Source organism: Myxine glutinosa, chromosome 6 (assembly GCF_964187855.1).
Source record: "Myxine glutinosa chromosome 6, kmMyxGlut1.1, whole genome shotgun sequence".
Classification (NCBI taxonomy): Eukaryota; Metazoa; Chordata; class Myxini; order Myxiniformes; family Myxinidae; genus Myxine; species Myxine glutinosa.
This window is the reverse complement of record NC_136266.1, coordinates 112114728-112134481: the sequence shown is the minus strand read 5'-3', so window position 1 is coordinate 112134481 and position 19754 is coordinate 112114728. Positions and strand designations below refer to the sequence as shown.

The window sequence follows — 19754 nt, the reverse complement described above, 5'->3', positions numbered from 1 at the left end:
AGGATAAAGACGACATTCCAAAAGTTAATGTTTTCTTTATTCAATCCAGATTACCCATCACCACAATACATTGGATATCCTGAACCTAAAGCATTTGAAAACCAAGCACCAGACAGAGTACCAATCAGTGATGGTGGAGAATGTGGAATCAAGGAACCCAAAGTCTGCAACAGTAACAAGTTCGCAATCGACCATTCCAAGCGTGTTCTGTTAAATCTCGAAGAGCTGCTGCAAGTCCGGTACCGAATGCCCCAAAACAAAATCACATAATTAACCGGATGTGGATAATGTGATCGTGACGGACATGCAGCCTGGACCTGTTGTTGAAAACTTATGGATTCAAAGACTGTCATGGGGGATTTGGACAAAACGACCGACCAAGTCGTCGAACAATCATGCCAAATGTGCTTCCTGAAGGGCATCGAGAAACGAGGTGAAAAGCTTGCTAGGATGATTCATGCTGCCATTTCCATTACCCGAACACACATCTGGACATTTTGTCGAACCCAAGTATATATCGCCATCACGGCCATTTCCTTAGCCATTAGAGCTTGCATGCTGCCGTTCATGGACATTGCATACGGAATCGGAAAAATAAGCCACACTCATTCCCCACACTCTCCTCATTCCCCACACTCTCCTCATTCCCCACACTCTCCTCATTCCCCACACTCTCCTCATTCCCCACACTCTCCTCATTCCCCACACTCTCCTCATTCCCCACACTCTCCTCATTCCCCACACTCTCCTCATTCCCCACACTCTCCTCATTCCCCACACTCTCCTCATTCCCCACACTCTCCTCATTCCCCACACTCTCCTCATTCCCCACACTCTCCTCATTCCCCACACTCTCCTCATTCCCCACACTCTCCTCATTCCCCACACTCTCCTCATTCCCCACACTCTCCTCATTCCCCACACTCTCCTCATTCCCCACACTCTCCTCATTCCCCACACTCTCCTCATTCCCCACACTCTCCCCATTCCCCACACTCTCCCCATTCCCCACACTCTCCCCATTCCCCACACTCTCCCCATTCCCCACACTCTCCCCATTCCCCACACTCTCCCCATTCCCCATTCCCCACACTCTCCCCATTCCCCATTCCCCCCACTCTCCCCATTCCCCATTCCCCACACTCTCCCCATTCCCCATTCCCCACACTCTCCCCATTCCCCACACTCTCCCCATTCCCCACACTCTCCCCATTCCCCACACTCTCCCCATTCCCCACACCCCACACTCTCCCCATTCCCCACACTCTCCCCATTCCCCACATTCCCCACACTCTCCCCATTCTCCCCATTCTCCCGTCCCGCCTCATTCTGCTCACATTGCAACCACGCCAGCCCCAACCGCAGCACTTACACAGTCGGTTCCTTTAGTATCGTACGCAGAACACGGATTGCATGACTTGGTGATTAGTCCCGTGTGGACCATTCCGACCGTGCTCGTCAATGAGCTGGGGCTCGCGCGCTTAACCCCTAACGACTGTTCGGTCACGGGCACGGCTCACGCGCCCTGCACTGTATGAGTGCATGCGTGTACTGTACTGTACTCCTGTCGCTGTCATTGGCGCGTGTGTTTCTTCTTCTTCTTTTGAGTTGATGGCGTTTTCAGAGCTGCGAGGCTCTATACACGCCACGCGCCTGAACATAACTGTGTTGAAAAGAATATATATTGAAAAGGAGGCCTATGGGATATCCATAAAACGTTTTAGGTTTCCCACACGCTTTCACAGAGTTTAGGACCGCCTTGCACAACCGAGGATGCTTCAGGTTTAAATGACCAAAAATGACGAGCAGGTCAGAGTCAGACCCACCGACCCCTCCTCTCTAAGGATTTTAAATAGGAGCAACCTTGATGTGGAGTTTTCTACTTGGCGTACAAGGTTTTAAAGATATATACGTTATTTTATTATCAGAGTGTGTCTTCTACATTTATAAATTTAAAATATGCACTCAAATGAAAATTTTGTCAATAGACAATACGTGGAAAGTGTCAAGCAACACACCGCTTGAGATAAAGAAACACACCGCTTGAGATAAAGAAACACACCGCTTGAGATAAAGAAACACACCGCTGGAGATAAAGAAACACACCGCTTCAGATAAAGAAACACACCGCTTCAGATAATAAACGTCCAATAACTGTTTTAGATGATATGCACCGATTAAAGAAAGTAATTATTTAGACGGCCCGTATGGCTTTATTATCGAAATAAAAAATACGGTAATGAAATGTTTGTTTTTTTCTTTAAAATGTCGATATAAATTCCCAGGGCTGAGAGGACCGGGATCTATTTAAAAATTAAGCATCGAGTCGCGGGAAATAACCGCGAAATTGAAGAAATTCGTTTATTCAAGGAGTCGGCGTGACGTCACAGTCACGTGATTTTGCTTGGATACGCGACCGCCATATCATATTGGCAAAGGCAAAAACAAAAGCCATTTCATGCATAATCACACGTATTATAGTCTTTCCCTTGAGCACAACTACTCTCGCTTCCGGAAACTTACTTGCTCATCTGTCGCTTTATTTTGGTTCAATTATTGATACATTTAGTTCATCCAACTGTTTGCAATGTCCTCTCAGCGTACGGAACATTTGCCAGGTGAGGCATTGGCCAGATATTGAGTGAAACTGCAATTAATTGGGCTTGATTCGTGTAGGCCCTAAAATGTTAAGTGTCTTGTTACTCAAGTTAGCCGAAATAAAGTTAGATGTAAATTTACATCGAAGTGACGGTGGGGAGAGTAGCAAATGTCAATGTCTAAAAAAAGTTAGGCTTGGCCTTGGCCTTGTCTTGGCATGGCTTATGTTAAATTTAGGCATAAGCCCATATCACATGTTAAATTCTCCACTCTGTAGTAATGTAGCCATAAGTAGTCATACAAATGTAGCCATAAACCCAGATCACATGTTAAATGTAGCCATAAGCCCAGATCACATGTTAAATTCTCCACATTGTAGTAATGTAGCCATAAGTCGCCTCCACAAATATAGCCATAAGCCTAGATCACATGTTAAATGTAGCCATAAGCGCAGAACACATGTTAAATGTAGCCATAAGCCCAGATCACATGTTAAATGTAGCCATAAGTGCAGAACACATGTTAAATTTAGCCATAAGCCCATATCACATGTTAAATTCTCCACTCTGTAGTAATGTAGCCATAAGTAGCCATACAAATGTAGCCATAAACCCAGATCACATGTTAAATTTAGCCATAAGCCCAGATCACATGTTAAATTTAACCATAAGCCCAGATCACATGTTAAATTTAGCCATAAGCCCAGATCACATGTTAAATTTAGCCATAAGCCCAGATCACATGTTAAATGTAGCCATAAGCCCAGATCACATGTTAAATTCTCCACTCTGTAGTAATGTAGCCATAAGTAGCCATACAAATGTAGCCATAAACCCAGATCACATGTTAAATGTAGCCATAAGCCCAGATCACATGTTACATTCTCCACTCTGTAGTAATGTAGCCATAAGTAGCCATACAAATGTAGCCATAAACCCAGATCACATGTTAAATTTAGCCATAAGCCCAGATCACATGTTAAATTTAACCATAAGCCCAGATCACATGTTAAATTTAGCCATAAGCCCAGATCACATGTTAAATTTAGCCATAAGCCCAGATCACATGTTAAATTTAGCCATAAGCCCAGATCACATGTTAAATGTAGCCATAAGTGCAGAACACATGTTAAATTTAGGCATAAGCCCATATCACATGTTAAATTCTCCACACTGTGGTAATGTAGCCATAAGTAGCCTCCACAAATGTAGCCATAAGCCCAGATCACATGTTAAAAGTCGAGTCATGTTGGTGGAACAATCACAACATTACAATCCCAATGTTGAAATTCGTGGGCATATTGACAGTTTAACTTGTTAGATTTTCTTTGGCGTCTATTTTACATGAGTTCCGTGAACTAAAATAAATTATGACGTCACTAACCCGATATTAAATGTGCTGAACAAACGTAGGTATATTAATCCGAATTGGGCTCCCACAGGTTTCCTCTAGTATATTTCGTGCCGCGATTTTCGTGCTTTTAGCCATATAATTATTCTCTCTGGTTCAGTAGCTTTGACTTAGTATCAAATAAAGCGAAAGTTCTGACTGTTTTGCTTTATTGTTCGTGCAATTGAAGATACAGCAACTTTTGACCATGGCTGAAATTACAGAAATACCGAAAGAAGAAAATATACATGTAATGTAACCTGCAAACGTAACAGGTGCCACTCATGTATACAGCACGTGTACGCAAGACGCGTCTTTCCCCTTTGGTTGCCCCTTCGAGTTCGTTGCTAAGCGGGCATTGCATTATGGGGCGACAAAGTTCCCGTATGTTCGACCCCGAGAATGGAAAGGAAACGAAGGTTAAGGCGAGAACAGTATAATGAGGGTAAGGGCGTGTCGTGTGGGACACGAGTTATGGACGGTATCGAATATGACGTCACTTGTTAGACGCGTTTCCTGCGCTGATCTAAATATAACTGGATCACTGCGATTCACTGGTTTGCTGAAGAAACTGGTCACCGGCCGCCATCTTGGTACTCACCACAACATGAAAAACCCTATAAAAACAAAAACTCACAATTTATTTCAAAACCTGTTCTTTGTACTCACCACAATATGAAAAAGCCCTATAAAATATAATAACTCAGTTTATTTTTTTTAAACCTGCTATTCTTTGATTTTTTTCCTCACGTTGTTTGCTCATGAACTTCCGGTCAGTATTGATCCCCAATATGGCGGCTGCGTGGCTTCATCAGCAAATGTTCTGTCATCGGCCAGTAGTTCCTCCCTCTTATCGAGCTCAGAGTTAGAGGTTACCTGGTGACCGTGGCGGCAGCCATGTTGGGGGACGCGCAAAGTGGAGTGTGGACGGTGACGTTGTACATTATCTCTGCTGTAGCCCCACGATGTGTCTACCTTTGACGTACGCCTCACGTTTTGTCATACCAAATTTAATCATAAAATTCGGACCCTGGGAATAGTACGGATTACCCTCATCCGAAACGGTCCAGAGCCCTGAGACTTCCCCGCGGACCCCAAGAACAGGGGTGTGTTCAGTTACCAAGCAGCTAGCTAGCGCTTGCCAAGCCAGCCGTTCCTTGTTAATGGTTTCGAATGGAGTGTTGCTAGAGTGCTTAAGCCGCTTGGCGAGCGGTCTACAAGAAAGTTTGTAAATGAACACTTTCAGAGGGCGATATTGTAATAACTGCCAATTCAATGCGGTCTCTACGAGCATTGGAATGATAAATGCTCCATTGCGCGGATGGAATAACAAGACTGCAGGGGGCGCCCCTGGGCAAAGGAACAAAATGGCGGATGTTTCCAGGTATGGTGTTTTGCAGTTTGGAAGTAAAAGGATGCTGGCTACTACGAAGAAACAGTGTTGTACCGGTAGTGAATTGAGACATGACAGGCGTTGGGAGACAAGGAAAAATGCTTTGGACGAGGTCAAAAATCGCACCATTTTGTGTATGTCATCAATCATAATAAAGGTCATGTAGTGACGTCAGATTCGCACCATTCACACATAGAGACAGGATATTTGGCAGCATTCGCTGGCATGATGGCCTAGACTAGAGGATTGCACACTCACCTTAAAGTGGAACCATCCAGTATAACCCTGACCAATAAACTGCTTCGTGGCGCAAAATACTTTAACAGAGTTTGTATGGTACATCAAAATCAAAAACGTCTTACCATGCTATTTCAGTGTTGGAGTCTAGCTTCTCTGTCAGACTTCATATTATTGGACAATCAATCCATTCAGTGTAATAATGCCATTATTGTGAATATACCTACTCTGTGAACCAACCTGCAAGGTCTTCTAAACTAATTACCCCACACACGAAGCACAAAATGGTATTAAGAGATTTGTTCACTCTGTTTGTCTGTCCGTCTACAGATGTCAGTCTATGTCCTTTTCTCTAAAGCTTTCAAATCAAACTTAATATATAGTCTTCACAAACTACTCCAAAGTGATAAAGCAAAAAAATGCAGATAAAATGTGAATAGTTTAGATTAACAGAGGAAATCATATGATTCTCAGTTGCCTAAGTATTCAAACTCTGTCTATTTAACCCTAAATCATTTCAAGAGCAAATTATTTGTTTGAAAGGTTACAAAATAAGTGTTACAGGTTTCACCTGTATGTAATCAGTGGTTTATATTTTTAAAAAATTAAGCTTCCCCACTTATCTAAAGAGTTTTAAGGTGCAACTCACTTGGTCAACCAACAAGGCAAACATGAAGACCAAGGAGCTTTCCAATGAAGTCAGACATAAAGTGGTGGAGAAGCACTGTTCAGGAGAGAGTTAGAAAAAGATTTCAAAGTCACCCATTATCCCTTTGTGCCCAGTGAAATCAATCATTAAGAAGTGGAAGATGTATCATACCACCCAGACTCTACTCAGATCAGGTCGCCCATCCAAACTCAGCAGCCAGGAAGAAGGAAACAGGTTTTGGATGTCACAGTAAATCCAACAATGACTTTGAAATTTCTCTAAGGCTCTATGCCCGAGATGGAGGTGTGTTGATGAATCAACAATATCTCGTTCCCTTCACAAAGCTAGTCTCTTTGGACATGTGGCAAGAAAGAAGCCATTTCTGAAAAAGACGCATCTAAAAGCTTGTATGGAGTTTCTGGAAAACGATCTTAATAATACTGCAGGCATATGGAGAAACTTTTTGTGGTCAGACGAGACAAAAATTTAAAGGGCCACAGACACAGAAAATCATGTTTGGTTTAATTAATAGATATTGCTTCACTTAACACTTAATCATCATTTTTTTTGAATAAATATCACTCGATTGGCCCCCGCCACCCAAAAAACGGCGATTTGATTGCTCATGTGACTGGCTACGTCATCGAGGGAATTTTTGTTGCTGCTGGTAGTTTTTATCTGGTAGTGGAATCCCGCCCCTAAAATCGTGATGTTCATTCATGATGTCACCTGTGTAATGTAATCGAGGGAAAGGTTTCTCAGCACGCAATGATAACTGCCTGACCAAGAATCTTCTGATAGTCAAAATCATTATTTCAAACTACCAGCAGCAACAAAAATTCCCTCTATGACGTAGACAGTCACATGAGCAATCAAATCACCGTTTTTTGGGTGGCGGGGGCCAATCGAGTAATATTTATTCAAAAAAAAGGACGATTAAGTGTTAAGTGAAGCAATATCTATTAATTAAACCAAACATTATTTTCTGTGTCTGTGGCCCTTTAACTTTTTAGTCTGATTTCAAAGGGTTATGTCTGGCACAAGCTTAACACTGCACATCACCCAGTCAACATCTTACATACTGTCTAGCATGGTGGAGGCAGCATCATGTTATGGGGCTGCTTTTCATCAGCAGGGACTGGTAAGTTTTTCAGGATAGAAGAGACAATATATGGTGCAAACGAAAGGAGAATCTTTGATGAAAACCTGCTTACATCAGTCATGAATCTGAAACTGGGTAGGAGTATATCTACTTCCATGATAAGCAAATAGAGGGCATTCAGTCTCTTCAGCTTTTAGGCCATAGTCTCTCTTGGGCTGACCATATAACAAAACCAGCATCGAATGGCAGCCACAGAGTGGGCACCCTCTGTCATTCAAAACTATTCCTTAAAAAATGAGTACTACTCACAGGGTAGAAGGCCTTTACCTAAAGCTCAGTATAGCTTTCCCCAATGGGCTGGTGACCCAGAATCCCATCTGTCTCTCCAATATATATACTACAGGTCCAATACTATAGGTAATTAAAATAATGCTATGTTCAATACTATAGGTACTTATACAATGTTTGAAACTCTGAGGCAGTCAAAGTCATATGGTTATTTGAAAGCCTCGCAATGCAATGTGAAGTAGTGAAAGCAGCAGAAGCATGTGGAATGATCAAAGATGGTAGAACAGGATATGGCACAGGAAGGACACCTCATTATATTCATGAGGTACAGAACCTCAGAAATAGGAAAGGATTCATGTGACACTTGCACACACCAGTAGGGTGGGATATATGATGACTCTAGGCCATACTAAGGCAATTTCTGCAATTCTAGTGTGCAGTACCTGGTACTAAAGCCCGCACCTTGTCACTGGAGAGTGGAGTCACAAGATAACGTGAAGGCATCTCCACCAATGGCCTCTCTACAGCTTCAGGCATTGTATAGCATGAAGGTCTCAAGGAAGCATGCTCACTGCCTGGTCACTCGACCTGGGTCCATCTTCTGACAGCCAGTCCAAATGCTAATTGAACACCAACGCTGCAGCTCCAAAAGACCATGCAAGCACCATTCCTTGGATCACCACAGGTATCCAAGTCTCTGTATGATGGCCAAGGCCGAGGATGCATTCGGCAGTCCCACCACTTGTGTCTTTCTGCCTGGCTCCACAGGGCTCAGCCTTCCTTTCTCGGACCTCCTCACAAGCTGTGCCTTTCTTTTATTTTATCCTGTTGATCCTCTCTGCCTCATGAGAGCACCCACCTGGTGACATCACCTCATCACAGACCATCCATCCTTCAAGACACACCTTGCTTCTTCACATTCGTCAATCAATCGGGCAATGCCATTTCTTCATCCATGACATAGTGACAATACCTACTCAAAGTGGACAATTCCAGGTAGGCAATAAGGTATATGGTGGCCTCTCTGGTCCATGGACGGGTAGGATGTGTGCCATTGGTTGTTCCAATTATTATGACAATACCTGCCCTAGGTAGCTTGTTGCTCATGTTCGTAGCTTGTTACTATATCCACATGTGCATTTCACTAGATATAACCAAAAATTATAATTCACTTCAACAAATATTCCAATATTACACCACAAATATCCTAAACTTAACCCAAAACTGCATCGATCATTTATTATTTAAATTATAAGCAATGCTTGTCATCAATACCACAGTATATCATAAAATATGGAAGATAATGCCATTTGTTTGTTGTTGTTCTCCTCATTTTCCCTTTATAAGGCGTGAGGTCCGATGGTACCAAGCTTCTGCCCTGCATTGACCACGATACTCCTCCACTCCCCTCTGTCCTCAGCCAACTCTCTCCGCTCTCCAATCACCCCCACCATACTAATATTCAACTTCACACAATCCTCCCATCTCAAACGTGGCCTACCTCTTTTCCTCCAGCCATTATTGCAACAACATTGATGCAAGTACCAATTTCTCCTGTGCAAATGTCTGCACATCCATTTCTACGAAATGTCTTTCATTATTGGCTATTAGTGAGCAAATGATGTCACCAATTCTCATTGATAATGTGTATAAAGTAATAGGTACAACTAATTAGTGGTTGATAATCCACACTCCCCTCCCACCCCCTTGCCCCTTCGGTGCCCAACTCTCCTCCCTCCTCTCTTCCCCCCCCCCCCCCCCCCCATCACACTTCTTTCTTTTCCTCCCACTCAAGTGTAAACCCCCAATAAATTATCTTTATGGACCATGCAGCTACCAATACAGCCATCTTTACTCTTAAGTTATCAAAACTACCACAAGGGCTCTGGGTTTGCTCAGTGTGCTGAACTGCCATGTAATCCATTGATTATGTCTTCAAAACCTGACCCTGAGATGCCAAATTACCCGTCTTGAACAGCGTTGTTACGCCTGGTCTTCACGGCCTCTTTGTTCAGGGGACATCTAGTGGCGAGGAACATAGGACTGACATCCCAAGGGTGGAGGATTCAAATCAAGTTGAAGGCAGCAGTCTTAGGGAATTGTATTCTTTCCTTTCCGAAACAGCTCATCTCTGGAGGAAAGTTACCATGCCACAACCAGATTATCATGAAAAAACCAGCTAGCTCACTAATGACCTTCTAGGAAGTTATAATCTGGCTGCCCTACCTGGTATAGTCAGCAAGTTGTACCAGTCTACATTCGGGTAGACACTTAATGGTGAAAGGGAAATTTTTGGAAGACACTGGAATTAATGGAAATAAAAATTTGTCTACTCTGTAGTTGATCTGTAACTGCAACCTGATTTCATACCAATGTTGAGTACCCGTCTTTTGGATAGGTGTTTCATCATCGATGTTGGAAGTACCAACATCAGCATGCCAACCACCAATAAACTCCATCATCGGTACCATTTGCATGAACAATAGTTACCACTATTGCCACAATCATAATATTCCCATCACCACCTTTTGCTTCCCTTTTTTTTTTTGTATACAATATCGAGGCTCATGTAAGAGCTACCACATTAAACACACATTAGCACAAAAAAAACCACAAAAAACATAAACGGACACATAAAACGGATGTAAGTACCAATAAAACGGAGGGGTAATTTTATGACAAAACTGAAATGGTAAATTTAAATTTTAGGTCAATTGGATGAATATTGACGATTTTAGGTGTCACTGACCTTTAACCTTTTTTTTTTTTGTATACAAGATCGAGGCTCGTGTAAGAGCTAACACTAATTAAAAAAACAAAACGGACGCATAAGCCATAATAAAGGGAGTGGGAGACAAGATGGAGACAGAGAGGGAAGCACACAAGCACAACAGTAGAGAACAGGGACATAGCGAGATCGTGGAAGGAGGAGGGCTTAGGGGGGGGTGGGGGGGGGGGAAGGGATACACGGTATAAAACAAATTGACACTACTAGGAATTTCAGGAATGGATTCGGAGATTGAAAGAGGTGGATTTACAGTGTATTAACAGGGGTAGAAAAGATCAAGGTTTTGGATGGTGGAAGATAAGAGAATGTGTTGAACAGCTGTTTTAAATACCTGGAGGGAGGAGTGGGATTGAAGAGAGTGTGGGAGTTTGTTCCAGAGACGGGAGAAAAGAGGAATGAAAGAGTGAATATGAGCAGAGAGTCTTGATTTTGGCAGTTTAACCATAAGAGGGTTGCAGGCAGATCTTGTGCATCCTGTAGGAATATTTGGGGGACAGAGCACAGACAAAGCAGGGGGAGCTAGGCCGGAGAGGAGTTGGTAGAAGACAGAAAGATCACCAACCTGCGTGTGGTGAGAGAGAGAGAGAGAGAGAGAGAGAGAGAGAGAGAGAGAGAGAGAGCCCTCAGAATCAGCTTCATCGTGGGAGATACCATTAATCCTGAAAGTTTTGGTTTCTACAGCGTGAGGCCGAGCTAGGTGTGAGGCCGAAGCACTTGCCCAGAGGGGAAAGCAGTATTCCAAGAAAGCTGCAGATGAAAGCTTTGTATGTGGTGAGGAGCTCAGAGGTGCCAAGGAAGGACTTCGTACAACGGAGGATGCCCAGTGGGTGACTGGCTTTGGAGGCCAGCTTGGAAATGTGATTTTCCCAGGAAAGATCATGGCTGACAGTGAGACCTAAAAGCTTGAGTGACAAAACTTCTTTATGAGGATCATTGAGAAAGTAGATGGGAGGGTTGTCCAGATGGTCTTTTCGGAGAGGCATAGTAAGAATATGAGATTTGTCAGGATTGAAAGACATGTTCCACTTGTTTGACCAGTCTATGATTTTGTTCAGGTCTGCAGAGAGTGAGGAGGCTGTGGACTGCTGATCTGATGGATGAGGAATGGAGCAGCAGAGAGTGGAGTCATCAGCAAACAGATAGAGAGGATTTTCCAGAGAGTCGGAAAGATCATTGATGAAGACCAGAAATAGCACAGGGCACAGAACACTACCTTGAGGAACTCCAGCCTTAACAGGATGGGGAGATGAGAGAATTCCATTCAGGGCCACACGTTAACTGTGACTAGAGAGGAAGTCCGCAAGCCATGCATGGAGATTTCCATGGAAACTATAAGAGGAACGTTTGGTGAGCAGAGCGGTGTGCCAGACCATATCGAAGGCACGAGATATGTCAAGGGAGACAGCTCTGATTTCCTGTTTGGCATTGAGGACCTCCATCCATTGTTGAGACAGCAGAAGCAGCATGTCCAGAGTAGAGTGACCTGGTCTGAATCCAAATTGTTGATCAGAGATCAAGCCATTGGAGGAGAGAAAATATTTGATATCCGAAGCGGTGATGGATTCCATAACTTTGCTGATGATTGGGACCAGGCTTATTGGTCTGTAGTTGCAAGGATCTGTTTTTACACCTTTTTTGTGTAAAGTGGAAATGTTGGCTGATTTCCAAGTTGATGGCAGATGACCTTGAGCAAAAGAGAGGGTGAAGAGAACAGAGAGAGGGTGAGATAGAGCGGCAGAGCAGGATTTTATGACCCGTGGGCTGATGCTGTCTGGGCCAGTTAGTGGGGCAACTTAGCATAACAATTGTGCATTTTGTGAGGAAAGCACCAAATTTGGCACACTAGTAGACGATCATATTATGAAAAGATCTGGATATTGGGCCATCTCAGATTCAGAGATTTCATTTTTGCAAGATTTCGATCACAGTTAACGATTGGGATCGAAGAGAACACCTTCTTCGTCTTCTGTACAGCGAAATTGCCAGTCCTGAATTCTCTGGCTACATCTGGGTGCTTCATTGGGAGTGCAACCATGTCCCTCAGGTGAACAGGGACCCACCTGGCATAGTGTGTGTGGTCTAAGGCATGGAACCATGGGACCAGTTCCGTCAGGGCATCAAGGTACATCGTGAATGAAGCCTGCCGCAGAGAACGCACGTAGACCAGTACCAACATCTCTAGTTCCAGCACAGTTGCCCAGTACTGAAAGTTGGGAATGTCTTCTCCTCTCTGGTGACACCAGTCTTCAAACTCAGGCAGGTCTTCTGCATCATCAGCATATGTCATACAGTGGCGTTCATACGCACGGTGTTGCAGGATGTGCAGTGCCGCTGCAGTGATTTGATGAGCTCTTCTTGTGCGGGTGACGTGGGCAGCTCGCAGGAAGGAATCGGCCGTCCCTGGCGTTGCAATCTCAGCTTGCAAATCTGCAAAATCTGCAAATCTTGCAAAAATCAAATCTCTGAATCTGAGATGGCCCAATATCCAGATCTTTTCATAATATGACAGTCTACTAGTGTGCCAAATTTGGTGCTTTCCTCACAAAATGCACAATTGTTATGCTATATTTAGCTTAGCTGCCGGACTAAGTTGCGGAATCAGTCGAGGTTTGACAGAAACTTGTCCAATTTGTCGGGAGAGAAGGGCACAGAGTCTAGGAGCAGCTGCCTATGACTGGGTACGGTGGGTACAGAGAGAGACGGGTTTGGGACACAAGATTTTGAGGCAAACATAGAGTTGAGGCATTCAGCTTTTTCACGTGTGGAGTCAGTTGTGTAGCCGTTTGAGGTTCCCTTCCCCAATTATCGAATTAGCAGTGAGCTTTACTGTAAACTCCCCCTGTCTTGAAACACAAGACCCCAAAGGTCTTGGGGTTTGTGTCCTGAGACTTCTGATTGATCTATTTCATGTTTCTACTATTTTCCTGTGTGCTTTCAAAAAACATCCCTACATTATATTATTTCCTTATGTTCGAGCACCACTCAAAATTCAGTGCCCTGGGTGGTTGCACAGCTTGCCGTTATGGGTGCTTGCCCAGTTTGCCACCCTACAACAACACAACAGGCATTTTAAGGCCATTTTCCCTGCTAGAGCGGGAGTTAGCCTTGCGGTCCCCATGACAATCTTCTCCATTTTGCCCTATTTTCTACATCTCCCCTTGTTAACCCCCTTGCCCGCATTTCTTCTTCCACCACCTTAAGCCAAGTCTTTCTCGGTCTTCCCCGTCCTCTACTTCCTTCTACATTCATTTCCATCACTCTTCTCAACCAGTCACTTTCATCCTTCCTCAACACATGACCAAACCATCTCAACCTGTTTCTCTTCACAGCATCCATCACAGGCTCTATTCCCATCATCTTTCGCAATTCATCATTTGTCTTCTTCTCTCTCAACGATACTCCACACATCCACCGAACCATTCGCATTTACACCCTTCGTTGCTGCTCTACGTTCATTACCCATGTCTCGCTTTGCCACCCTGAAGGCCACAAAAGCTGCCTTAGATCCATATTCGCCAAAGGTTCAAATTACCCAGTCTGAGCTCTGCAAACAATGCCACATGTGACCTTTATGCTTAAGGAGTATTTCAATGGCAGTTACATAAGTTAAACTTCCAGCTCTCGAATAATAATTAGCCAAGACCTTAACATCGTTTACTAAAACAGAACTTTGTGTTTTACAATTACAGGGCTTATTTGTCTTCACTCTGTAGTGTAACACTGTAACAGTATGCATACCCATTGGTTAAACTGCCTCAAATAGACCGAGGGTATCGACCTTTTTACAAGGCAGTGACTGCCCTTTATGAATTCAAAATCCTTCGGGTTCAACCAAAGGCCTGTCTGTCTCGAACCTTAAAAACAACCTTGTGTAGGTGAAAACAGTTTGATCATTATGAGGCCTTGATGGCCTACAATGATGCTTTTGTTGGTAATTAGTCCGAACAGTGTGCTGGTTGTAACATCCACTTTAAAATAAAATAACCAAATTTGTCTCGAAAACCAACAGTAGTTCGATATTGGTTAAATAATATATTTTCTCTTTACAGAGCAAGGCTCTTGTGGGTTGGTGTCATCTATATATTGTGTCTGCCGATGAATTGGGAGACCTGTGTGGATTTTCATTTGATCGGAATGTATGGACAAGGTCAGAATGTATGGATATAATGGGGTGCAACAAGAGTTTGATTGTCTGTCAATCAGTTCAGTTGGTATAGCTCAATTGGTACAACTCTTGGGCAAAGGAGAAACAAAAAAAATAGGGGCAATACCTCTGGTCACTCACCTGGTAGAATATAGCAATATACTACACTGACTAAAGGTATTTTAAACAGTATCACGGTTTTTTAAACCAATTTCAATGGTTGCGAGAAGACATGTCAGCATGTACAATCATACTAAGGTACCGTTAATCATAACATTTTAAACAAACAAACAAACAAAAAAATGCCTATTTGGGGGGGGGGGAGGGGTGGGGGTGGTGGGACCCATATACCTCCTCAGATCCCAAGTTTTCTAATGCCAAGAACACACTTTGGTACAACACGGGTGATTAAGGTTGCGGTTAAGTTTCATCGAAATTGTGTGTGTAGCTTTTGAGAAGAAAACAAATACCTATTTGAGGGGCAACCCTCCCCTCCCCCCTGTTGACACCCTCAGGGCCAGATTTTTTTTAATGCCGTGAACAAACTTTAGTCACGACACCAAATATCATTTGTGCCAAGTTTTGTCACAATCCCATTAGCGGTTTTGGAGAATAAGTTGCAAGTGTTTACGGACTGACGATCGGATAAGCTCCCCGTAACTACGTTCCAGGTGAGCTAATAAACTGTCAATCAGTTCAATCGATATAGAATGTGCAAAATTAGTTAACACCAAAAAAAAAAAAACAATGGCACGAACTACATCGCTATGGCCCTTATGATCTGCACAAAAGCAGAATTCAGAATATGATCTTCAGAATATGATCTTCAGAATATGATAAAGCAGAATATGATCTGCATTCTATGCAGAATGGGAGCACTGAAAGAGTGCAGATTTACACTCAGCTAAGTACGAGACTTACGAAATGATGTGTTCCACCACAGAATGATCGGTGTGCATGCGCAGAACCCCGAGAAATGGTGGTGTTTGATGCACCATGTAGTATATCATGTGTGGCAGTATTCGGCATACCATGTAGTATATTGTGTGTGTGAGATAAAGATTGTTACCGAAAATGGCTCACAAGCTTCTAATATAAGCCAAAAATACTTGGAAAAGTACCTGAGAGAAAGGGCTGCGCCTCTGCGCAATGAAAGACTTGCAGAGCTTTCTCGGCTCGCTTCTGATGCCAAATAGAAAAGTTACACCACAATAAATATATGTAGTCCTTTCTGTTTCACCATGTACACAAACATATATATATAGGGCTTCTATATATTCGGTGCTGCCCAGCTGGATGAGCTTTCCCTGGCAGCGGTTTCGGGACATGTTGGACATTGAAAAGCTATGGAGTTATTGGATTCATGGTCGTAACATTTTCCTTTGGATCGGCAGCACTGCCTGACCCCACATTCCAATATACACTATATGGCAGTCTTTGATTGCCTCAAAACGGAAGCCAAGGCAAACATGCTGTAGCTTAAAACCTTGTGCAGATTCTAAAGTCCCTATAAGTATAACCAAAATATTGGGCCTCCAGGTGCTACGGTTCGACCATGACAGAACAATGTACAAACAAGAAGACGTCATGCCGAGCAAGATACTTGCAAAATTCGCAAGTATCTTGCCCCCCACCCCAAAAAAAAGTTTCCATTGATACAGCAAATTGTCCATTTCATGAAGATTAAAATTTACGATCTTGATCAAAGCTCGGGTCAACAGGATGAAAAGTGACGATTTTTCAGATGAAAAATGATGATTTTAGAAGTTTGACCTTGAGTTTACCTTTGACCTTTTGACCTCCAAAAATAGTTGGTTTCCCAATTCAGTGAGGCAATACACAAATGCTGTTCTATTTTCAAGTCAATCGGATGAAAATTGATGGGTTTTCAGATGAAAATGAATGATTTTGGAAGTTTGACCTAGAGTTGACCTTTGACCTTTTGACCTCAAAAATAGTTGGTTTTCCTATTTAGTGACACAATTTGCAAATGCTGTTCAATTTCCAAGTCGATCAGATGAAAATTGACGGTTTTTTCAGATGAAAATTTATGATTTTGGAAGTTTGACCTTCAGTTTACCTTTGACCTTTTGACCTCAAAAATAGTTGGTTTCCCAATTCAGTGCGGCAATATGCAAATGTTCAATTCTCAAGTAAATCGGATGAAAATTGACGGTTTTTCAGATGTAAAGTGATGATTGTGGAAGTCTGACCTTGAGTTGACCTTTGACCTCAAAAATAGTATGTTTCCCAATTTGGTGACTCGATATGTAGATGCTGTTCAATTTTCAAGTCAATCGGATTTAAAATGGCGATTTTAAAAATTTGACCTCCAGATGATCCTTGACCTTTGACCTCAAAATCAATAGGCTTCTCAATTGGGACGACCTATACAACTTGGTGAAGTTTCGTGACGATCGGTTTTGAATTGTGACCTGTAGGCCGGTGACAAACAGACAGACAAACAGACAGACAAACAGACAGAACCACAAACGCAACCGACCAATATACTCGAAAAATCTTCGAATTTGCAAGTAATAAACACAAACAAACACACAATCACTTGGAATAAACACAAACAAACACACAATCACTTGGAAATATATATATATATACATACAGGGTTGGTTAAAAAGCGAATGTTTCCCATAATAATTGTATAAAATACATAGTTGTAACTATAGTAATAATTAACGTCACAAATGATGAACGTGGTACTTACGTGGAGACGCACAGCATGTACTCGGTGGGACCGAGGACCCTTTTATATGAGTCGCAGCCTGGTGGGGTGTGCAAGGTTGAGATAGTTCTGAGGTGCTACACCGACGTGTATAAAACACAGTATGGTTTGTTCCTTCCGCAGAGGTTGGAGGGTGTGGGGGTTTGGGAGGGGTCACGCTCCCCGCACGGAGCTCAATGAATTGACAAAGACCGTCCCGTCCGAATCGGGTCCCGTCTGGAGTATGGCGAAACGCCCGAGTCAGCGAGTCTTTGGCGGACCCGTTATACATGGACTCGCTCTCGATATATATCGGTCTTGCCCAACTCCCGTTATCTGTGCTGATAATTATCCTTACTTTAAGAAAAGCGCAACTTGCCATGTATGTTTGTTAAATAAATAAAAAGTCATTTTCATTTCTTAAATGATGTGTTGATGGTATAAAACGGTTAAAATTGCTCATCTGCTCATCTTCACAAACTGTACCCTTGGGCTGCCATCTCGTCGTATTTGATACAAGAAAAAAAAAACATTTTAAAAATGTAAAACTACAACGGCACTTCGTAGAGAGTATACCTCCGCCACATTAAGTATCCCACTGATAGACCAGATCTGGATTCAGACCTGAACCAAAATCGAATTGGCTTGTTCGTGTCGCCTACTTACTTATTTGGATTTATTGGGATGTAGAGGCTGGAGGCGATGCTTAGTTGCCCCTCGTTATTGCGCTGATGCGTGTATTCATTCCTCTGGTAGGGAATTGGTACTTCAATGGATTATTTTCCCAGTGTACTTCCAATGCCGACTTGAACTGGTTGACCGTTTTTGCATCGACTGCTCTTTCAGGAAGTGAGTTCCAGTTGTTGATGCCTCAGATCTGCTTCTACCGTGGTATTTCTTGATTTTCAGTCTGTGACCTCTAGTTCTCGACCCCACATCCACCTCTAAGCATTTCATGACCTATGGGTTATCAAACTGCTTGACCATTTTGAAGACCTGGATGAGTTCTGCCCTTTGTCTTCTATAAGCTGGTGTTGGTAATTTCAGGGATATCAGTCTGTCTGGGTATTCCAGATGTCATGAATCAGGTATAAGTCTGGTAGCTCTTTGTTGTACTTTCTCCATGATGTCCTCATCTTTTTTTGTATGTAGGGTACCATACAGAGTTGCAGTATTCCAGTGTAGGCCTCACAATGGTCTTGTAGAGTTGAAGAATTCCTTTCTGTTTTCGAGCTGAGAAAGATCTTTTAATGATTCGCAGCTTCATGTTAGCTCTTTTGCCAGCACCGGCAACATGAGTTCTGAAGGTTAGACTTGTATCAAATATAATGCCCAGGTCTTTTTCCTCTTTCCTTTCCTTGACTTCATTCTGCCATGAATCATCTCACATGGAGATTTTTCCTCCCATAGTGGACTACTTTGCATTTCTCTTCATTGAATGGTAATTGCCACTTCCTAGACCATTCAATGACAGCATCCACGTCTCTTTGAAGGGCTTCAGCATCTTCTTGACAGTCAATAACTCTGTATAGCCTAGTGTCATCGGCAAAGAGCTTCAGATTTGAGTCGACATCCTCTGGGAGATTGTTGATGAAGAGGATGAACAATACTGGTCCCAGTGCACCTCCTTGTGTAATTCCGCTCAGAACATTCACACTGTGTGACAACTTTCCTCTCACTTCAACTATTTGTAATCGTCCAGTAAAGTACTCCTTTATCCAATTTAGTAGACATCCCTCGATTCCATATGACTCAAGCTTATGAAGAAGGCGCTGGTGTGGCACACTGTCGAAGGATTTCGACAATCTAAATACATTCAGTCAATAGTGTGTCCTCTGTCAAGATATCTTGTCCATTCCTCAAGAACATCCAGTAGTTGGGTTGCACTAGAACTTCCACTGTGAAATCCATGATGCTCTGTACTTGGTACATCGTTTTTGTCCATGTGTTTTATCAGGGCTTTTCTAATGGTCTTCTCCATCAATTTTCACACCACAGAGGTCAGGCTTATTGGTCTGTAGTTAGCTTGATTAGACTTCTTACCCTTCTTAAAATTGCCTTACAGGCTACGCCATAAAAATGATGCAGGCAATACCACAAACAGAGGCCTTCTTTCACAGTTACGTGACATTGTGCAAAAGTACAAGTCGGTTGACATGGTACCAGACACTATAATGAGGCAGTCTGACACTCTGCAATGGAACAGCTTTAGCTGTCAAGAAGCTTATGCCACATATTATTGAAGCCCCAATCATGACTGGCCATGGAGCATGGCAGGATGTCTTCATTCCATGCATCCCATCATACCCTCAGACTTGCCATTTCAATTGAAAAGCCTCAAGCTCCTTGGACACCTGTTTTTCAATGAGCAGAAACAAAGCACAGGGACAATCACTCAAAGTTGTTGGTCTAAAACCTTTTCATCTTGGCACCACATGGAAAAACAT

The 19754-nt window shown here is 42.9% G+C and overlaps 1 protein-coding gene across 2 annotated transcripts in view; it reads right to left on the bottom strand.

The window, feature by feature from the left end:
• LOC137430200 (macrophage scavenger receptor types I and II) overlaps nt 1-17631 on the bottom strand; it is a 70745-nt gene extending 53114 nt beyond the window's left edge. The window contains exon 1 of one of the 2 annotated variants that reach the window (XM_068120871.2): nt 17311-17631. In XM_068120871.2, coding sequence (XP_067976972.1) covers nt 17311-17327 — 17 coding nt within the window. In that variant the 5' untranslated portion in view covers nt 17328-17631. Of the gene's footprint in view, nt 1-1372; nt 1842-17310 lie in introns of those variants that run through there. The other variant, XM_068120873.2, reaches the window with a different exon arrangement.
• Between the last annotated feature and the right edge of the window lie 2123 nt (nt 17632-19754).